Source organism: Ascidia mentula, chromosome 3 (assembly GCF_947561715.1).
Source record: "Ascidia mentula chromosome 3, kaAscMent1.1, whole genome shotgun sequence".
Classification (NCBI taxonomy): Eukaryota; Metazoa; Chordata; class Ascidiacea; order Phlebobranchia; family Ascidiidae; genus Ascidia; species Ascidia mentula.
The window spans coordinates 17,701,855-17,722,279 of NC_138568.1; the positions used below are offsets into that span (position 1 = coordinate 17,701,855).

At 37.8% G+C, this 20,425-nt stretch overlaps 3 protein-coding genes and 1 long non-coding RNA gene across 6 annotated transcripts; 3 read left to right on the forward strand and 1 right to left on the reverse strand.

Annotated features, from left to right (window-relative positions):
• Window positions 1-3,279: 3,279 nt before the first annotated feature.
• Window positions 3,280-5,414, reverse strand: LOC145895831 (uncharacterized). Its single transcript, XM_082984610.1, has 4 exons — window positions 4,753-5,414; window positions 4,526-4,692; window positions 3,849-4,469; window positions 3,280-3,792 (listed from the first exon to the last, which is right to left on the reverse strand). The coding sequence occupies exons 1-4, from the start codon at window positions 4,817-4,819 to the stop codon at window positions 3,280-3,282; spliced, it is 1,368 nt and encodes a 455-aa protein (XP_082840736.1). The 5' UTR covers window positions 4,820-5,414.
• Window positions 5,415-8,387: 2,973 nt separating this feature from the next.
• Window positions 8,388-9,452, forward strand: LOC145895832 (uncharacterized). The gene is made up of 5 exons (XM_082984612.1): window positions 8,388-8,582; window positions 8,692-8,871; window positions 8,919-9,103; window positions 9,156-9,280; window positions 9,343-9,452. Exons 1-5 carry the CDS (start codon window positions 8,388-8,390, stop codon window positions 9,450-9,452), a joined length of 795 nt encoding a protein of 264 aa, XP_082840738.1.
• A 4,271-nt stretch (window positions 9,453-13,723) lies between these two features.
• LOC145894681 (uncharacterized) lies at window positions 13,724-17,960 on the forward strand. Of its 3 annotated transcripts, XM_082983316.1 has the most exons (7): window positions 13,724-13,881; window positions 14,014-14,132; window positions 14,190-16,246; window positions 16,312-16,463; window positions 16,538-16,664; window positions 16,895-16,968; window positions 17,646-17,960. In XM_082983316.1, exon 3 carries the CDS (start codon window positions 14,271-14,273, stop codon window positions 15,177-15,179), a length of 909 nt encoding a protein of 302 aa, XP_082839442.1. In that variant the 5' UTR covers window positions 13,724-13,881; window positions 14,014-14,132; window positions 14,190-14,270; the 3' UTR covers window positions 15,180-16,246; window positions 16,312-16,463; window positions 16,538-16,664; window positions 16,895-16,968; window positions 17,646-17,960. The 3 variants fall into 3 exon arrangements, with proteins under 3 accessions (XP_082839442.1, XP_082839443.1, XP_082839441.1); XM_082983317.1 differs by having other exon boundaries at window positions 14,190-16,463; window positions 16,895-16,973; XM_082983315.1 differs by having other exon boundaries at window positions 14,190-16,463.
• Window positions 17,961-19,510: 1,550 nt separating this feature from the next.
• LOC145895391 (uncharacterized) lies at window positions 19,511-20,425 on the forward strand. The gene is made up of 3 exons (XR_014401626.1): window positions 19,511-19,712; window positions 20,111-20,184; window positions 20,308-20,425. It is a non-coding gene; the product is annotated as an uncharacterized LOC145895391 (long non-coding RNA).

Consider the following 20,425-nt stretch of genomic DNA (forward strand, 5'->3'; position numbering starts at 1 on the left):
GCTTTAGTACACTGTATAGGAGCCCCAATTGTACTGTACTGTACTTGGATTCATTCGTTGGATTATATCAATAAATGGATTTATGAACAACTTTGGACTGGCTTGAAGCTTGGTGGATGTATGTGTTTAGTCGGGAGTTAGACTATTTAGAAAACGCACAGACTTGTGTAAAGGAGTTCTTTAACTCCAACAGTAAACCTCGAGATAGAGAAGGCAAGTTGCCTACGAGGCCGAGTTGCCAACGAGACTCAGTCGGATCCCTTGGGGTGCGAGGCCGAGACGCAGTCGTACCCCACGGTCACCCAGCGGGGACATACCTCGACAACGGGTAAACCGACAGCATGAAGTCTGTTCGAAAATTTCAAGGACTTTATTGGCTTGGGATGATTTACGTCTTGCTTTTTTATTTGAAGCAGCATTTCGTAACCTGAAAAATTGTTAACCCATGCTGAATGATGGTCAGGGTAAACCATCCCCAGCATTTGTTTGCGTGATGCTCTTTTTAAGTTTGTAAATGAAATATCGCAGACATGTTCCAGAGTTTATGCATAAATCTATCTGTGGTAGGAAGCTGTGTGGTTAATATTGTATTTTATTGCTTTTAATTGTTTAACATTCATTCATTAACGCACGTCACTCTTCACGATACTCTTTTTGAAATTAATCTGATAAGCCCGTTCTTCTCGCACGTGAGAGAAATTAATCTTGGTCAGCTTCGCAACACCGGAATTTTCCGCTGACCTAAGCCTTACGATTCTTTGTTATCTACGTTTGTTTTATGACATTTTTACCCGGTCAACACGTCTGAATTTGAGTCTATATAACTGACCGCTTGGGCTGTAAAGCCACAGACAGTTTGAACCGTAACATTGAACATTTGTACTGTCTCATTACGGATCATTGGATTTACTCGAACTGCCTCATTGAAATTGCATCTTTTATTGTGAGTATTCGAATGCTTTACTAATTTTAATACAAACCAGTAATTACTAGTTGCACAGTGTTGGAGTCTTCATGGAGTCATAGTTAGGTTTTGTGTTATCTCGTGTAAACAGAACATAAATCCTATTGCTGCAACTGTAAATCAAACTCCACTTGAGGACAAACAAAGAATTTAAATGCAATTTAAATATAATTAGAATAACAAAGGCCGTCATCATCATAACATAGGCAAAGTGGATCCCGAGCATTCTGTCGACGTATAATGAAATTTCTACATTACTCCAGCACGACGAGTTAACCACGTCTGTACAATATCACAATTTCAAATGTTTTTACTTATAACTATAAAAATTTGATTTTAGAAACGATTTTATGAACTATGTCAACCATGAGGGATTTGAAACAAGCAGAAGCACTTTCTAGCTAAAACTATGTTGCAGCATCTTCCGACACGAAGTTTCACACTTAAAGCTACGCACTAATACAAGTAAATTTCCTAATTATTGTCACCACTCGGATTACTACTGTAAGGCGAAAACCGCACGACAATTTACGAAGTGAAGGAGTGTACATTTACATAAACTGACGTTGAGTAATTATAACATCAGATTTCCATTACGTCTTATATCGTACTCCAACTCACGATATAGCACACTGTAAATTTTTAGGGTGGAAAAAAGGTGGTAATTACGAACATAGCTTGGAATTTTCCAACCTACGTTTGACTTTTCCACCCCGAAGTGGAATTTTACCACCTTTACTTGTTAAAATCAACCCCTTTGTTGTAGTTTTCCACATCAAAAATTTTGGCGTGTGCTTTTGCATTCGATAGCAGGAGGGTATAAGATTGTTTTTGCAAAAGAACAGCTTGGGCCAAGGTTTGTGCAAGGTTTTATCGACGAAAGTGTATGGCGCGTATGCCTATGGCTTGGTGGCTTGAACGAGCGGCGGGCGACGGTCGGGTTGGAGTAAGTTATCGTTGAATTTCGCATAGCCACCCTGGCTTAATATGTTAAATTTTGATTTCATTCGATAGCAGGAGGGTATAAGATTGTTTTTGCAAAAGAACAGCTTGGGCCAAGGTTTGTGCAAGGTTTTATCGACGAAAGTGTACACCGTACCACCGTTTTTTCATGTTTGTAAAATATGAATTCATATTTCTTCACTTCCCCTATTGAATTTTTCAAATATTTTGATATCGTGTGAAAGGTTTAAGCGCGTAGAATTTTTGCCAGCGAATCTTGTTTTCGCAACTTATGTCATAATACGCAAATCATATTCATAACCGAATATGAATATATTTTTTTTAATAATTTTGGTATCGTTACAAACTTCAGCCTATGAACTATATCGTGTACAAATATCATGTCGCTACCTCGTAAGGTGGCCGAGTAACGCGCGTTCAAACTTTTGTTAACTGGCGATTTTTTTTTGTCAACTAACATCCCTCTAACGCCTCGTCACACTGGATTGCATGGGGCAGAGACCAACTTACTCGGTAGAAAGACTCGGCAACTGCTTCAGTGCCTGTTTTTGCATACATAATATCAAAAACCAAGCAGCAAGCAATTGTGCTTCAAGTTACCAGCTGTAATGTCAATTACCAGCTTTACTTGTATGCATTGCCAATAAAAAGTAAACGAACGGTAGCAGCAAACACATATGTTAAATTGGTTGACAGTGCTCAAGGAAGCTTAGTCAATTCAATAGTATGTCATATCATATATGCAGAAGTAATGCCATGAAAAGTGGCTGATCCAGCTTGGCTGCAATGCCTTGGCTGCGAAGCCTGTGAACCTTATAAATATATATTTGAAATATTTTCCAATTGTAACTACACTGCAAAAAATATTGGCTCAATCTTTAGCCAAAAACTGGTATATTAAAGTATGCGGCTCATTTTTCCTTGTTTGGCTAAGTGACTAGCCAAAATCCCTGGCTTAAGTTGGTCCAAAAAAAAATGACTTCATTTAAGCCAAATTATTGGCTTAGCCTGTGACCAATTTGTGGCTAGTTATTTATTTTAGAATCTCAGGTGGCTCAATATTTTCGAACCCCTGTGGTATGTGCTTATGAAGTGGTTCCCTTGTTTTACTGATTTGTTGTGTATATTTGTCATGTTTTTTTTTGTTTGGCAAAAAAACTACTGTCTGCAGCTTATACACAAATTCATATTATTGGCTCCACATTGCTTAAAAAAACTACTGTTTATATAAGTTTTGAGAGTACATACACTCAAGATTGCGGTTTCCATACAAAAGGTAAGCAACTAGTTACTGCATCATTTCAGTAGAATTCGACTAAACAACAAATAATAAACAAACAACCAGTGGTTCTTTATTTTTTATCAATTGATGCAAAGAAGGGTGAAAAGGCAGCATCACTTTTCACATTTATAGCTGTTCCTGTTAATATCCATTCTATTGCATTATAACATTGTTCTGCAGGGACAGGGTATGATAAGTTCAGAACAAAGTATGAAGCTAAAAGCAACAAATAAGGCATGTATGGTTTTTCATCAGTTATTTCAAGTTGAACAAATGGAATTTTATCAGATATTACTGTTAACTGTTTAGAACCATCATAACAGTTCATGCAACAAATGTAAGGCTGGTTGCATGCATGTGTAGTGATTTGTCCATCACTACAAATTGTAATCACATACTTTGAAACCACTGGGTGACCCCAGATTTTTCCCAGCAATGCAGACGAAACAACAAGATGATCATTTGGACCATGTAACGTCATGATTTTGTTGCCATGTTCTAAAAATGCTTCCCATCTCTTCTTTGCCAAGTGATGAAGATCAACAAGACTCATCTTCTTCATATAGGCCAGGTCCTCACAGCACTGTTAATAAATTAAACATATTTTTTTAAGTTTACTTGTGAATTTAAAATTCTTACCTTATTTGCATCTTTATATTGTGGAAAATGGAGCAAAACATGACATGTTATGTTTTGCCCATTGAGCATTTCAATATATTTGAGCCTTTTTTGTTTGGTTTCTGCTGATTCGGCACATGGGCGTTTTACTGCTGTTGTATGTTTCTTTTTGTATTGGTTTAGTTTGATGTTTGTTCTCATTTCAACATTGTTGGCTCGTTTTCTTAATGCTTCTTGCAAAGCATAGGAATGTTGATCACCACATTTCAATACTGGGTACTCTTCACACAAATTTGTTGCAATTGCCTTTCTTTCTTGCTTGGTTGGTTTACGTTTTAAGAAAGTAGAAATAACTTCATAGATTTTTTTAATTATTCTTAGAAAGCAATTATAGTTTCCTGGGGAACAAAACTTGTCTCTTGATGTGGTAAGCACATCTATGTACTTTTTATCAAGTGGAAATGGTGAGGGGATACCCCCAGGATAATTTTGACCACTTAGAACCACATCCCCAACAGGAGGATTTTGAAACATGGCAAAGATTTTGGACCTGACTTGTGTCTCATTGTCGGCATAATCCCCCAACTCAAAACTGCTGTTCTCTGCTGAATTATCAATGTCAAATGATTCCTCCATTGAATCCTACAATAAAAGCAATTGCATATATTTGACTTATTGTGCACAAAATATGTACTCACTATTGAAGTTGAGCAACATGCTGGTGCTTCAAACGACAAATCTGCACTTTGTTTTGTTTCTACAAATTTCCAAATACTTTTCCTGACAGTAAAAGTGCACTTGACAAATTCACTGTTAATGTCATCCCTTGTTAAATTTTGAAAATCATCCGTCGTCAGATTCATATCTTAAAGAAGACTTTGTAATAACAAAAAAAAACGATCAAAGCAAGCAAAATACCACTTACCAAGCAAGAGTTCAATGACGTCCTCTGATAAGCCGAATTCCTCAGCAGACTGCCTTAAGTTTTCCATCTCGTATATAAACCTTCCCTTTCTGCAAACGTGTCTTCAAAACTAACTTTCACAATCAACTCAACACAGCAATTCATTTTGCCGATTGTTACCTCAATACTCAACTTCCAGAACGTTTAACAATACTCGCAAGTGACGTAATAACTGAAGCATTGGCAAACAGTGTAAAACACAGTTTGATTGACAGGGGGACCGCAAAAGCAACATGGTGCGATTTTGTGCGTGGAAATGTTTGTGTTTACGCTCTGGAGAGTATCTTGGTGATTACTTGTATCACATTAAACGTTTTAACTGCGTAACACAAAGCTCCGGGACCGGCTGTATCGTAAACGAGTGGTTTGTACGAATTTCGTGGAGTTGAAGCCTACTACAAACATTGCAAGAAGTATCATGCTACATTCTTAAATAGCGCAAAAATCGGGTCTAGTGTACTATTGTACGTACCTATCTTCTAAAAATCGGGGAACCCCCAAATTACGTCACAATGAAGGTGGGGTCAAGTTATGACGTCACACCAAAAATTACGTCACTGTGACGTCACTAACCGAAGATATGCAACGACGAAGTTTCTCGCCCACACACACATACGCGGTTCTCCTGCAGGCACATGAAGGTCGGCAAAAGGCACAACAGCAACGAAGAAATACATTTTTACGCTTCATTGATTACATAATGAAACAAACCTGTGAGAAACTTGAAATTGGGTACGATCAACCACAAGGGTGCGTAAACCAACATATGAAAAAATGAAAGTCGTGGTTAAGGCGCTTTAGCGCCGTTGGCGGTAAACAAGTCCCAAAGTATACATCCATACGTACCAATAAAGGAGACGTCACACAAACTTTAAATTTGGTACAGACAACCACAAGGGTGACTACACCAACATACTAAAAAGTTAACTCGATACCACTTAATTGACCCTTTGTTTATTGACGACAAATATTTGTTTGTGACGTAACAATTACATTTAAAGTCGATTTTAATCCGTTCTCGAATATTATAAATAAGAGCTCCTCCTTGACAATCGAGCCCATTTTCAACGAAATCCAACCAGTATTTCCTTCAGAAATCATCAAAACGTCAACCAAAGTCGACGCGCTTTGGCGCCGTTGGCGGTAATAAGGTTCCATAGTGTACAATTGTACGTAACCATGAAGGAGACATCGTACAAACTTGAAATTTGGTACAGACAACCACAAGGGTGTCTACACCAATATAGTAAAATCTTAACCCGATACCACTTTATTAACCCTCTCTTAATCGACGACAAAATAGTGTTTATGACGTAACAAACATATTTTAGGTCTATTTTAATCGGTTGTCGAATATGTAAAAGAAGAGCCCCTTCTTGACAATCGAGCCCATTCTCAACGGAATCCAACCAGTATTTGTTTCAAAAATCATTAAATCGTCAACCGACGTTAACACGCTTCAGCGACGTTTACGGTAATAAGGTTCCATAGTGTACAATTCTACGTACCCATGAAAAAGACGTTGTATAAACTTGAAATTAAGCACAAACAACCAGAAGGGTTTCTACACCAACATACTAAAAAATTAACCCGATACCACTTTATTAACCTTCTCTAAATGAACGATAAACTTTTATTTGTGACGTAACAATTACATTTTAGGTCTATTTTATTCGGTTGTTATATATTATAAAGAAGAGCTCCTCCTTGACAATCGAGCCCATTTTCAACGAAATCCAACCAGTATTTCCTTCAGAAATTATCAAAACGTCAACCGAAGTCGACGCGCTTTGGCGACGTTGGCGGTAATAAGGTTCCATAGTGTACAATTGTACGTAACCATGAAGGAGACGTCGTACAAACTTGAAATTTGGCATAAACAACCACAAGGGATCCTACACCAACATACTAAAAAATTAATCCGATACCACTTTATTAACCATCTCTAAATCAACAATAAACTTTCATTTGTGACGTAACAATTACATTTTAGGTCTATTTTATTCGGTTGTTGTATATTATAAATAAGAGCCCCTTCTTGACAATCGAGCCCATTCTAAAGAAAAACCAACCAGTATTTTTCTCAAAAATCATCTAAACGTCAACCGAAGTCGACGCGCTTTGGCGCCGTTGGCGGCAAAAAGATCCCATAGTGTACAATTGTACGTAACCATGAAGGAGACATCGTACAAACTTGAAATTTGGTACAGACAACCACAAGGGTGTCTACACCAACATAGTAAAATCTTAACCCGATACCACTTTATTAACCCTCTCTTAATCGACGACAAACTAGTGTTTATGACGTAACAAACATATTTTAGGTCTATTTTGATCGGTTGTCGAATATGTAAAAGAAGAGCCCCTTCTTGACAATCGAGCCCATTCTCAACAAAAACCAACCAGTATTTTTCTCAAAAATTATCTAAACGTCAACCGAAGTCGACGCGCTTTGGCGCCGTTGGCGGCAAAAAGATCCCATAGTGTACAATTGTACGTAACCATGAAGGAGACATTGTACAAACTTGAAATTTGGTACAGACAACCACAAGGGAGTCTACACCGACATACTAAAAAATAAACCGGATACCACCTAATTAACCCTCTCTTAATCGACGACAAACTATTGTTTATGACGTAACAATTACATTTTAAATCTATTTTAATCGATTGTCAAATATTTTGAAAACGAGCCCCTCCTTGACAAGGAAGCCCATTCTCAACAAAAACCAACAAGTATTTCTCTCAAAAATCATCTAAACGTCAACCGAAGTCGACGCGCATTAGCGCCGAAACGACAAGACTTAAACAAAAACTGTTTTCACAGGTCATCTCCGTCTGCATTGTAGTTAACTTGTTGAAAATTTCAAGTCATTTGAAGGCAGATACAGCAAATGACAGCCGTGCATCAACTTTTTGCAGAGGGCACGACCAACGCGCCTTCCGCGCGCAAAATGCGCTACGATGGTAACTGTGTGTTTCAATATTTGAAAAACGACAAGACTTAAACAAAAACTGTTTTCACAGGTCATCTCCGTCTGCATTGTAGTTAACTTGTTGAAAATTTCAAGTCATTTGAAGGCAGATACAGCAAATGACAGCCGTGCATCAACTTTTTGCAGAGGGCACGGCCAACGCGCCTTCCGCGCGCAAAATGCGCTACGATGGTAACTGTGTGTTTCAATATTTGAAAAACGACAAGACTTAAACAAAAACTGTTTTCACAGGTCATCTCCATCTGCATTGTAGTTAACTTGTTGAAAATTTCAAGTCATTTGAAGGCAGATACAGCAAATAATATTTAAACATTGTTCATTGCAACGGATTCCTGGGTGTATCAAGCCAGTTTTTGGTAAACTGCCTGTAAACTTGTACATATCAGTATTTACTGCGTTATGAAAATGCCACAGCATGGCTTTTTACCTTACCTTATTTGGCCAAACCATAAGTTGAAACTATTACCTTGTTTGGTAATATCAACTTCATTATAAGGACGTTGATAATGGCCTTTGTTTCGCAATATCCCCTACACTTTTTCTCATTCTTTCAATGAAATAGCGAGCAATCTGCCATGTGGTTTTTATTGCAAATTCAACATGAATTCGTTGGTAGGCATAAATGCTCGGCAACTATCGCTCTGCGGAGCTTTGCTTTATGTGGAGGATGCGATTAAATTTGCGCGGCAGTACAGGCTGTTGGCCAACAGTCACTCTTGTGTCTGTGGTACGCTGATGATGGAACAACGCCTACGGGCAAGCAAAGATGGGATAATATGGAGATGCCCGGACCAAGTAAGGGTTAGGGTTGATTTGCATTTCCCGTTGTCTTCTCCAAATTTAGGAAATGCCCAGAAGAAGTTGCGTTAACATACACTTCCTATAGTTGCCTTCATGCTTGCAGGAATGTCGAAAACGAGTCTCCGTTCGGACAGGATCGTTCTTCGAAGGAAGCAACCTGTCCATGGTTCAACTGCTTACAATTCTGTACTATTGGGCTGAGGGACGGAGTCAGGAGGCGATCGAGAAAGAGGCAGAAATCTCTAACAAAATTTCTGTTGATTGGTGTGGATTTCTCCGAGAGGTGATGGTTTTACCATTTAAATAGGTTGTTTAATACTTATTTACAAGGTTTACACTGGCATCATGCAGATATGCACAGAGGACCTTCTGCGGAATCCATGCATCATTGGAGGCCCAGGACATGTCGTCAGCATCGACGAGTCCTTGGTTGCTAAGAGAAAGCCTTGCTCGAACGCCCAGGCTCGCCCGATTCCGCAGCAGTGGGTGTTCGGTGGCATTGATGTGGAAACCAAGTACTTTTTCAAAAGCGTGTTAATTGCATTTTGCACAGAACTATTTTGACAGGGACTGTTTTATGGAATTGGTTCCTTCGAGGGACCAAGTAACCTTGGAGGCAGTTATACGCCGACACATTTTGCCCGGCACAGAAATTTGGTCCGACGAGTGGCGGGCCTATAACAATTTAGGAAGTAACTTCACTTAAGTGACCAGTAGATGTAGTTTTTTTAAACGTGTGTTTTTGCATTTGTAGACATCGGATATACTCACAGAACAGTGAATCACTCTGTGCAGTATGTTACGTCACAAGGCGTCCACACTAACACCATAGAAAGCCTGTTGTCGGCGGCTAAACGCCAGTAACGCCAAAAAAATGGTGTCCATCGGGACTATATTCCGACGTACCTGGACGAATTCATGTGGCGTCAGAGGCGACCGAAGTCGCACTATTTCCATGATTTGGTGCTGGCCATCAGCACTAATCCAAAATATCAAGTGTAAATGTAAGTGTGATTAATGTGGTACATTTTAACAGTTTATACGAATGTAGTTTTTCAGATAGACTGGCGTTCCCGTTGCGGAAGACGCATGTGCGCAGGTAGAATAGGGCTAATTGCGAAGGGGCCTGCTGCAAAAAACCTAACTCTCGTGCAGGTAAAATATGGCTAATTGCGAAGGGGCCTGCTGCAAAAAACCTAACTCTCGTGCAGGTAAAATATGGCTAATGGCGAAGGGTCCTGCTGCAAAAAACCCTAACGACTGCATGGAGATTACCTCAAGGGTGCAGTTGGAAAATCTCAAATAACATAAAAATATTACAGTGCGGAAATAGGTTCGATTGTCAAAGAGGAGTTCTTCTTGATAATAATTAAGAGTCGATCAAAACAGTTGTAAACTGTAATTGTTGATGTCGCATCGAAAGATGCCAGCAAGACTGCGTTGTCCAAGCGTGCGGTGACATTGCGACACGAAGTTGTCTTCGATAAAGCCCAAGTTCTGGAGAAGGAGTTGGACCACTCCAAGCGGCTGTTTCTTGAGTTGCTTCACATCCACAAAAATAGTGGGTGCGTCAACGACAAAGAACAATGTGCTTTCTTTCCGACAGTTTATAATAATTTGTTGTAACTGTTGTGTCTCCTGCAATGTTTGGCGTTTTTGCCTCTAGCACGTGATTTGACAAGCGGTGTCAAGGTGTCCTTTTTTCTTTTGTGTCCCTGCGTGTTTTAGTGCAGTTCACTTTTTGCATTATACCTGATGAAGTCTCGCCGCATGGCAGACGAAACGCCGAAGAAATACAGTACGTTATTTTATGCCAGAAGAGAAGTACATGCAATTGTTACATCACAAACAAAAGTTTGTCGTCCATTAAGAGAGGGTTAATAAAGTGGTATCGGGTTAAGATTTTACTATGTTGGTGTAGACACCCTTGTGGTTGTTCCTTCATGGTTACGTACAATTCCACACTATGGGAACCTTATTACCGCCAACGTCGCTAAATCGTGTTAACGTCGGTTGACGTTTTAATGATTTTTGAAAGATATACTCGTTGGATTTTATTAAAAGTACTCTCGATTGTGAAGGAGGGGGTCTTCTTGATAAAATTTAAGGACGGATTAAAATCGATTTAAAATGTAATTGTTACGTCAAAAACACTAGTTTGTCGTCGATTAAGAGAGGGTTAATACAGTGGTATCGGGTTACGATTTTACTATATTGGTGTGGACACCCTTGTGGTTGTCTGTACCAAATTTCAAGTTTGTACGATGTCTCCTTCATGGTTACGTACAATTGTACACTATGGGATCTTTTTGCCGCCAACGGCGCCAAAGCGCGTCGACTTCGGTTGACGTTTAGATGATTTTTGAGAAAAATACTGGTTGGTTTTTCTTTAGAATAGGCTCGATTGTCAAGAAGGGGCTCTTATTTATAATATACAACAACCGAATAAAATAGACCTAAAATGTAATTGTTACGTCACAAATGAAAGTTTATTGTTGATTTAGAGAAGGTTAATAAAACGGTGTCGGGTTAATTTTTTAGTATGTTAGTATAGACACCCTTGTGGTTGTTTGTACCAAATTTCAAGTTTGTACGATGTCTCCTTCATGGTTACGTACAATTGTACAGTATGGGATCTTAATACCGCCAACGGCGCTAATGCGCGTCGACTTCGGTTGACGTTTAGATGATTTTTGAGAGAAATACTTGTTGGTTTTTGTTGAGAATGGGCTTCCTTGTCAAGGAGGGGCTCGTTTTCAAAATATTTGACAATCGATTAAAATAGACTTAAAATGTAATTGTTACGTCATAAACAATAGTTTGTCGTCGATTAAGAGAGGGTTAATTAGGTGGTATCCGGTTTATTTTTTAGTATGTCGGTGTAGACTCCCTTGTGGTTGTCTGTACCAAATTTCAAGTTTGTACAATGTCTCCTTCATGGGTACGTAGAATTGTACACTATGGAACCTTATTACCGTAAACGTCGCTGAAGCGTGTTAACGTCGGTTGACGATTTAATGATTTTTGAAACAAATACTTGTTGGTTTTTGTTGAGAATGGGCTCGATTGTCAAGAAGGGGCTCTTCTTTTACATATTCGACAACCGATTAAAATAGACCTAAAATATGTTTGTTACGTCATAAACACTAGTTTGTCGTCGATTAAGAGAGGGTCAATAAAGTGGTATCGGGTTAAGATTTTACTATGTTGGTGTAGACACCCTTGTGGTTGTCTGTACCAAATTTCAAGTTTGTACGATGTCTCCTTCATGGTTACGTACAATTGTACACTATGGGATCTTTTTGCCGCCAACGGCGCCAAAGCGCGTCGACTTCGGTTGACGTTTAGATGATTTTTGAGAAAAATACTGGTTGGTTTTTCTTTAGAATGGGCTCGATTGTCAAGGAGGAGCTCTTATTTATAATATACAACAACCGAATAAAATAGACCTAAAATGTAATTGTTACGTCACAAATGAAAGTTTATTGTTGATTTAGAGATGGTTAATAAAGTGGTATCGGATTAATTTTTTAGTATGTTGGTGTAGGATCCCTTGTGGTTGTTTATGCCAAATTTCAAGTTTGTACGACGTCTCCTTCATGGTTACGTACAATTGTACACTATGGAACCTTATTACCGCCAACGGCGCTAATGCTCGTCGACTTCGGTTGACGTTTAGATGATTTTTGAGAGAAATACTTGTTGGTTTTTGTTGAGAATGGGCTCGATTGTCAAGGAGGGGCTCGTTTTTAAAATATTTGACAATCGATTAAAATAGACTTAAAATGTAATTGTTACGTCATAAACAATAGTTTGTTGTCGATTAAGAGAGGGTTAATTAGGTGGTATCCGGTTTATTGTTTAGTATGTCGGTGTAGACTCCCTTGTGGTTGTCTGTACCAAATTTCAAGTTTGTACGATGTCTCCTTCATGGTTACGTACAATTGTACACTATGGAACCTTATTACCGCCAACGTCGCCAAAGCGCGTCGACTTCGGTTGACGTTTTGATAATTTCTGAAGGAAATACTGGTTGGATTCCGTTGAGAATGGGCTCGATTGTCAAGAAGGGGCTCTTCTTTTACATATTCGACAACCGATTAAAATAGACTTAAAATATGTTTGTTACGTCATAAACACTATTTTGTCGTCGATTAAGAGAGGGTTAATAAAGTGGTATCGGGTTAAGATTTTACTATATTGGTGTAGACACCCTTGTGGTTGTCTGTACCAAATTTCAAGTTTGTACGATGTCTCCTTCATGGTTACGTACAATTGTACACTATGGAACCTTATTACCGCCAACGGCGCCAAAGCGCGTCGACTTTGGTTGACGTTTTGATGATTTCTGAAGGAAATACTGGTTGGATTCCGTTGAAAATGGGCTCGATTGTCAAGGAGGAGCTCTTATTTATAATATACAACAACCGAATAAAATAGACCTAAAATGTAATTGTTACGTCACAAATAAAAGTTTATCGTTCATTTAGAGAAGGTTAATAAAGTGGTATCGGGTTAATTTTTTAGTATGTTGGTGTGGAAACCCTTCTGGTTGTTTGTGCTTAATTTCAAGTTTATACAACGTCTTTTTCATTGTTACGTACAATTGTACACTATGGAACCTTATTACCGCCAACGTCGCTAAAAAGCGTGTTAACGTCGGTTAAAGTTTTGATGATTTTTGAGAGAAATACTTGTTGGATTGTGTTGAGAATGGGCTCGATTGTCAAGGAGGGACTCTTGTTTATAATATTCGAGAACGGATTAAAATCGACTTTAAATGTAATTGTTACGTCACAAACAAATATTTGTCGTCAATAAACAAAGGGTCAATTAAGTGGTATCGAGTTAACTTTTTAGTATGTTGGTGTAGTCACCCTTGTACCAAATTTAAAGTTTGTGTGACGTCTCCTTTATTGGTACGTATGGATGTATACTTTGGGACTTGTTTACCGCCAACGGCGCTAAAGCGCCTTAACCACGACTTTCATTTTTTCATATGTTGGTTTACGCACCCTTGTGGTTGATCGTACCCAATTTCAAGTTTCTCACAGGTTTGTTTCATTATGTAATCAATGAAGCGTAAAAATGTATTTCTTCGTTGCTGTTGTGCCTTTTGCCGACCTTCATGTGCCTGCAGGAGAACCGCGTATGTGTGTGTGGGCGAGAAACTTCGTCGTTGCATATCTTCGGTTAGTGACGTCACAATGACGTAATTTTTGGTGTGACGTCATAACTTGACCCCACCTTCATTGTGACGTAATTTGGGGGTTCCCCGATTTTTAGAAGATAGGTACGTACAATAGTACACTAGACCCGTAACGCAGGGTGTTTGTTGTTTGTATGATAATTGCCCTGTGTTGGCACATTTGTATTGCAATACTGCATTTGGCAATAGAATTATACGAGTTGTATGCTTCCACAGATAATGAGGACGACGAACACAATTGCCACTGGACCAATCCAAAGTCTCCACAAAACTCTCCTGAAAGACATATAGCCAATTTCATTTTATACTTAAAAGAAAAGCATAACTTAACTCAGGTGATAGCAGCAAGCATTGTTTTCTTTACCCACTTATTATAGCTATTTTTGTCACAGTTGGCAATAAATGATCTTTTGGAGAGAACTTGTGGAATCTTAAAGGAAGCTTTAACATCCTCCTGTACTGCTTTAGAAGCCATGCTACAAGAAGGAGGACAAACAAGTACAGAAGAAATTTTGGAGAAATTAAAACGAGAAAGTAGCACTTGGTATGATTGTTGCAGTGGTCTTAACACTGCATACAAGCAAACTCAATATTTTCAAAAAGAATTTGGCTTATTTAACCCTATGGAGATATGTGTTGGAGAATCTGTGTGTAAAGTTGGTCATGGATCTGAACAGAATGTCATCAGTAAGAAACATAATATATACTACATACCCATGAGATGGACTATTCAAACTTTGCTTCAAAATCAAAATTTTTTGAAGGTTATAAATGAAAACTGTCAGAATCTTTTTAAACCGGAAAATGTATACAGTGATTTTAATGATGGATATATTGCAAAAACCAATACACTTTTTTCAAACCCAAAAGTTCTTCGTTTGGCTTTATATTATGATGATGTAGAAGTATGCAATCCACTTGGAAGTAAAACATCCACACATAAACTTGGATTGTTTTATTTCTCTGTTTTAAATCTGCCACAAATATACAGATCTAAACTTCAGGCAATTTTTTTGCTTGCTGTGGCCTTAACAACAGACATAAAAAAAATTGGAATTGACTCTGTAATTAAAATATTGGTTGAGGAACTAAATACATTTTCATCCACTGGGTTTCAATTTGAAATTGGGGGCAAGCAGGAAATTGTAAGAGGAGGGCTAGCAGTGATAGTGGCTGATACCCTAGCATGTCATCAGTTGACTGGTTTCAAAGAAGGTGTTGGATTTGCTCATCAGAAATGCAGAACTTGTCTTTGCACATTTGATGACATGAATTCAAAGTTTCATGAATCACAGTTTACACTCAGAGATTTAGAAACTCTTATTAATGTTCACTGTAAAAACATATCTGAGTCAACAGAAGGGCTGCACTTTTGGATGTAAATTATTTTAACATTTTCCACTCCTCGCCTCATGACTTGATGCACATTCTGCTAGAAGGATGCATCCCTTACACGATCAAACTTATACTTCAACACTATTTGCAGCACAAAGATATTACGTTTGTCCAGTTAAATGAAAGCATCACAAACTTTGATTATACATACCTGGATAGACCAACAAAACCATCACCAATTATAACACATCATATCATGAAGGGGGGGACATTAAGGCAATCAGCTTCCCAAAATTGGACTTTGTTCAGACTACTGCCGATTTTTCTAAGCTCATCCATTACTATGACTGACCCTGTGTGGGAATGCTATGAATACCTGTTGGAACTTACAAGCACATTAATGTCACCATTTATTACAGAACAAACTGTTTTATCAATGAAGTTGACAATAGCACAATATCTACACACATTTAAAACATGTTTTCCAGATAAAAATATCATACCTAAGCAACACTATCTTCTACATTTTCCTTCTAGTATATTGCAACTTGGACCGAGCATTCACTACTGGTCGATGAGGTACGAAGCCAAACACTCATACTTTAAAAAGTTAGCAAATATTGCCAATTACAAGAATGTGGCAAAATACATGGCTCAAAGGCATCAACAACATTTCTGTATGGAACTTATGCAGCCTGACTTCTTGTTGCACAAAGACTATACAATTGGCCCAAAGCATCAATGTAGACAGGACATAATGGATTTACTTCACATTGAAATAGGGATACCCAGGATTCATCAAAACAAGATTTACCAACACTCATGGATCGCTATCAACACTTTGAAGTTCAAAGAAAACTGCTTTGTTCTTATTAACAATGAACTGGATTTGCCAGTGTTTGCAAGAGTAAAAGCAGTTGTATCTACATTGAAATGTCCCCATATCTAAGAATTGTGCCTGAAATTGAGCCAATTTTATGACATTTTTTAGTTCCACAAGTAATTGGCTCATCATCGAGTCAAAAACAAATCGTAACAAGCCATCTAATAATTTTGGATCAACTCCAGCCATTTTTGGCTTGACATCAGCCAAGCCCTACAAAATGGCTAGAGGGTTAGCCATTATTTTTTGCAGTGTAGCGACTGACATACTGTGCTGATCTATAATTTTGTTTTTAGTTAACCTTCATCTCTTGTCTTCAGCTCATTCTGTGCACAAACATACCTCACCAGGCCACAGTCTGGTGTGACGGACATGCAAACAATTAAAATCATGGCAATAAAAAAATTGAAGTGAATTCTCAAGAGAAAATCAGACAACCTCTTTACAGGTGATTATCTTTGATTTGACAACAGTTTGTAGTCTGATTTTATTTCATATTATATGGTTTTTGATTTTCTTTAGGTTTCAGATCCTAATCCTTTTACTTTGGGTCCATGGATGATCATAGCATTAATAAAAATGTTGTATATGCCCGATTAACAGTTGATGACACAGAAAAACATCTCCAGTGCAGCAATTTTCTTCTGTTGTAAGTCATTTTATTATTCTTTGTTGTGTTTATATACTAAATTGTACATAGTTCTTAAATCTTTGCACTTAAGAAGCTAAAAATGTTTGTTATTTTCAATGTTATTACAAATATTGATAAATCGTTAGTGACAGGCTGAAAAAGTTGCTCAACCAAAACTTTTTTCTTCTTCATGACAATTTTGATACACTACATAAGGTTTGTTCAACTTATATGTCGGTATTTTGTAGGAGCTGTATGGAATAATAAAGCAATTGTCACTTTTGTTGGATGAAAAACTTCCTTCGTGCATATTAACAGTGAGGTAAGGTAAAGCATATTTTTTGTGTTATTTTAATCTGTTTTACATTAAAATTATGTTTCTCGTTCTTTCCTTAAGCAACCCAAATTGGTCCGGAAAGCTTTTTCAAACAACAGCAAAAATTACTACCATCAAACTAAGGTGTAGTCATGTAAGCTGCAGATAGATGGCCACTGTTTCGACCTAAAAGGTCTCATCAGTGCAGCTGGTGTGACTTTCAGACGACTTTGCTGACCAAACGGCCAATCAAAGACTTCCACTTTGTGGTCTGAAAGTCACACCAGCTGCACTTGATAAGACCTTTTAGGTCGAAACAGTGGCCATCTGTCTGCAGCTTACACAATTCATATTATTGGCTCCACTTTGCTTATAAAGTGTAGTCATTTGTGACATATTTTGATTTTGTCGTTTTCCAACATTGTTATAATCTGCTCCCTAAGAAAATATTGTCATGCACTTGCTTGACATAGTTTTTGTTAATGTTGGTGAAATAGACAAAGTGCCTGCTTATAAAAAATATTTGCAACTCCTACTAATTTCCCAAAAATAATGCACTACACCCAACTTTTAACTGTGTAGTTACAAGTGCTTTTTCGTCAGAGGAAAGGCTTCAAAAGTATATTTTTAGCTGGTTCTTTCCAAATGTTGTTAGTTCATGTAAATCATGTTTAATTTTGCAGGTTGAAGCAAAACAACAACACCTTATCAGACTGTTGTGAAGTCATCATGTAATGCAAATACCTCCTTCAAAATATAAATATTGTGTAAAGGTGACAACATTTGTGTTGCGAACTCTCTTATGCTTTGAATGTGCTGATCGCTAATCTTTGTTTTCCTAAAACTTTACCTTCTTGCTGCCACAGTATGATGCAATCAAAATATCACTCTTTTTTTTCAAGATCTATAACCACTGTTATAACATTTCTGTTTTGTGTAGGAAACATTGCTTCTGATAAATATGCTAGCTATCAACATTTTTATAAAACTTCACCAATAAAGAGTCTAATTTTGAGCAAATATCTCATTTACAGTGATTGTTTCTTTCATTTATTGTTCTGTAATACATTTGCATTGCTATATTTGTGCAGTTTTGTAGGAGTGGAAAAGACCACGCAAGGGTGTAACATGAAAAATATTTAGGTAGCAGTGGGTGGGTAAACGCACGCTAGTGGTGGAAATTACCACCACTGGAGGTGTTAAACCTCAAGCGTGGAGTTCCAAACATGCACATGGTACGCTTATCATACATGATTAGAAGTGAGATAATTTTATCTGTTTTTCACCAACGTGAGGTGTAAACAAGTACAAAAATGCACAGTCAATTGATCCCCGAAATGATTTGCAAGCCGCATGCGGCCCTTATAAGGCGTACAAGTTCTCAACGCATGCTCCAGAAGAAAGGAAACAAGACACAATTCATCTGAACCAAACCTCCCCAAGCAGTTTTTCGAACTGACTTCAGGATAAATTACAAGGAAATGCTTGGACTAAAATCCGCATATACGTAGAGAATTCTTCCCACCCATTAAAGCTAAATGTTTTGTTAGAGAACCAACACGATGAATAAAGCAGCCTTTCTGGTCATGTTTGCATGATTGATGCTCATTACCATCGATACAACCAACGGGTGGAGACGAAGACGCAGGCACGACCAGCAAAGTAGTTTGAGTAATTTTAAGAAATGTCTGTATGCAACGCGTTTGATTATTTTTGAAATGCTGTAACTAAAAAGAAAAAAAATATGCCATTAAATTAGCATGAACATTTTGTTAATTGACTCTACTTAATGCAAACCCCTACCAGACCAGATTAAAGACACAACTGGCCAGATTTGGTCGCGGGCCACACTTTGCCCATGTCTGCACTAATACGTACTGCGACTCAAAAATATCATAGTGTGTTTTTTCTTCGACAAAGCGCCGCCTCCAGCATTGCCGACGGCATATTGTAAAACCCGTAGATCCATAAATCTCACAAACAAAGGAAATAATCCGACAAATAATCGGAAAAGAAAGGGAAGAAAAACGCGTCGTTCTGCGAAACAAACAATCCATCTCTTGGAAGACAACTCTTTTCTACGAAATGTTTTTCACAACAAATTCCTTGCGAGCAAATGTTTTTGTCTTATAAAGTTGGAAATGGAAACAAAACCAGAATATCAAACATGAGAACAATACTCATATTAATTCTTTTTCGAGTTGAACGCCTTTGGGCCAAATGTAATTGTTTGTGGTCGAAAACCAGCCAATTGCAAACACTGCCCTACAGGTCTCGTCAGTGCAGCTGACTATTTTACGTCTGAATGTATTTTTGGAAGTGAAACTTTTCCCTTACCGTTCTCTGCTAAACTAAAAAAGTTGTTGAAACAAAATATTTTCTCCAGTTTTGATTGAAAAACTACAAAAGCTATCAATCTCGCCGAAAGAACACAGCCATTTACCAGGAAAAGACGGCAAGAAACAAACGACCTGTTTCCTTCACATTGTATATTATCCATGGTGCTTGGGCGAAGTTTTGCACTTGTCTTCGGTCGCAGCAGTGGAACGGAAAACGACAGTGGGAAAAAGAATATACGAATTTCTGCATGTATTTTGTCTTTTTCCAGCTAACTTTTAACAATAACTGACATAAAATGAATAAAGTGTGTCTTGTCGTTATGCTTGCTTGCTTGATGCTCTTCAGCATCGATACAACGAACGGGTGGAGAAGACGAAGAGGTAGCGACCAGAAGCCAGTGCGCGATGCTGGTAAGAAGTCAATTTCTACTGGTTAAAAATAGAAACCTCGTGAATTACAACAACACAAAACTTTAATTATATTTGTGGTAACGGAGTATGTAAAAACCAACTGTTGCAAGCGTGAAAAGTCGATTTCCTTTCATTAATTACTCAATTCCACCGCTGTATGTTTCGTAAACAAAACAAGCGAGACTCTTGGGAACGATCATTGCAACTGATGTTGCAAAACGATAGCTTTTATTTCATGTCGTTTATAAAAAATAAGCAATATATGCAAAAAGACAAGCTGCACGCTTCGATGTACATAGTTTTTAGCAACACAAACCAATGAGGTCGCCACAACTTTATGTATCATTTGTTTCTAACCAGTTATAATTATTTTAAAATATTTTTATTTGTCTTTTTAGCATTAATGCAACTGGAGGAGTTGGCGGACATGCTTGATGATGAGCGAAACGAGCATGCGGAAAAATGAAAACATGTTAGTGACGAATAAATTGTTGAAAAAGAAAATAAATAAATATTAGCATAAAATATTGATTAAAGTAATTTTGCAATCCACCATGCAGTAAATTGGAGTAACCGTCATCCCTTTGTTATGCAGATAAACATCAAAACTCGGAAAATTTCCATGTACACAGGAAACCAACATCACATTTTCAAAGAACAATAAATATATCTTAAACTTTGGTACTGTGCCTGATGTGATGAGTATGTATATG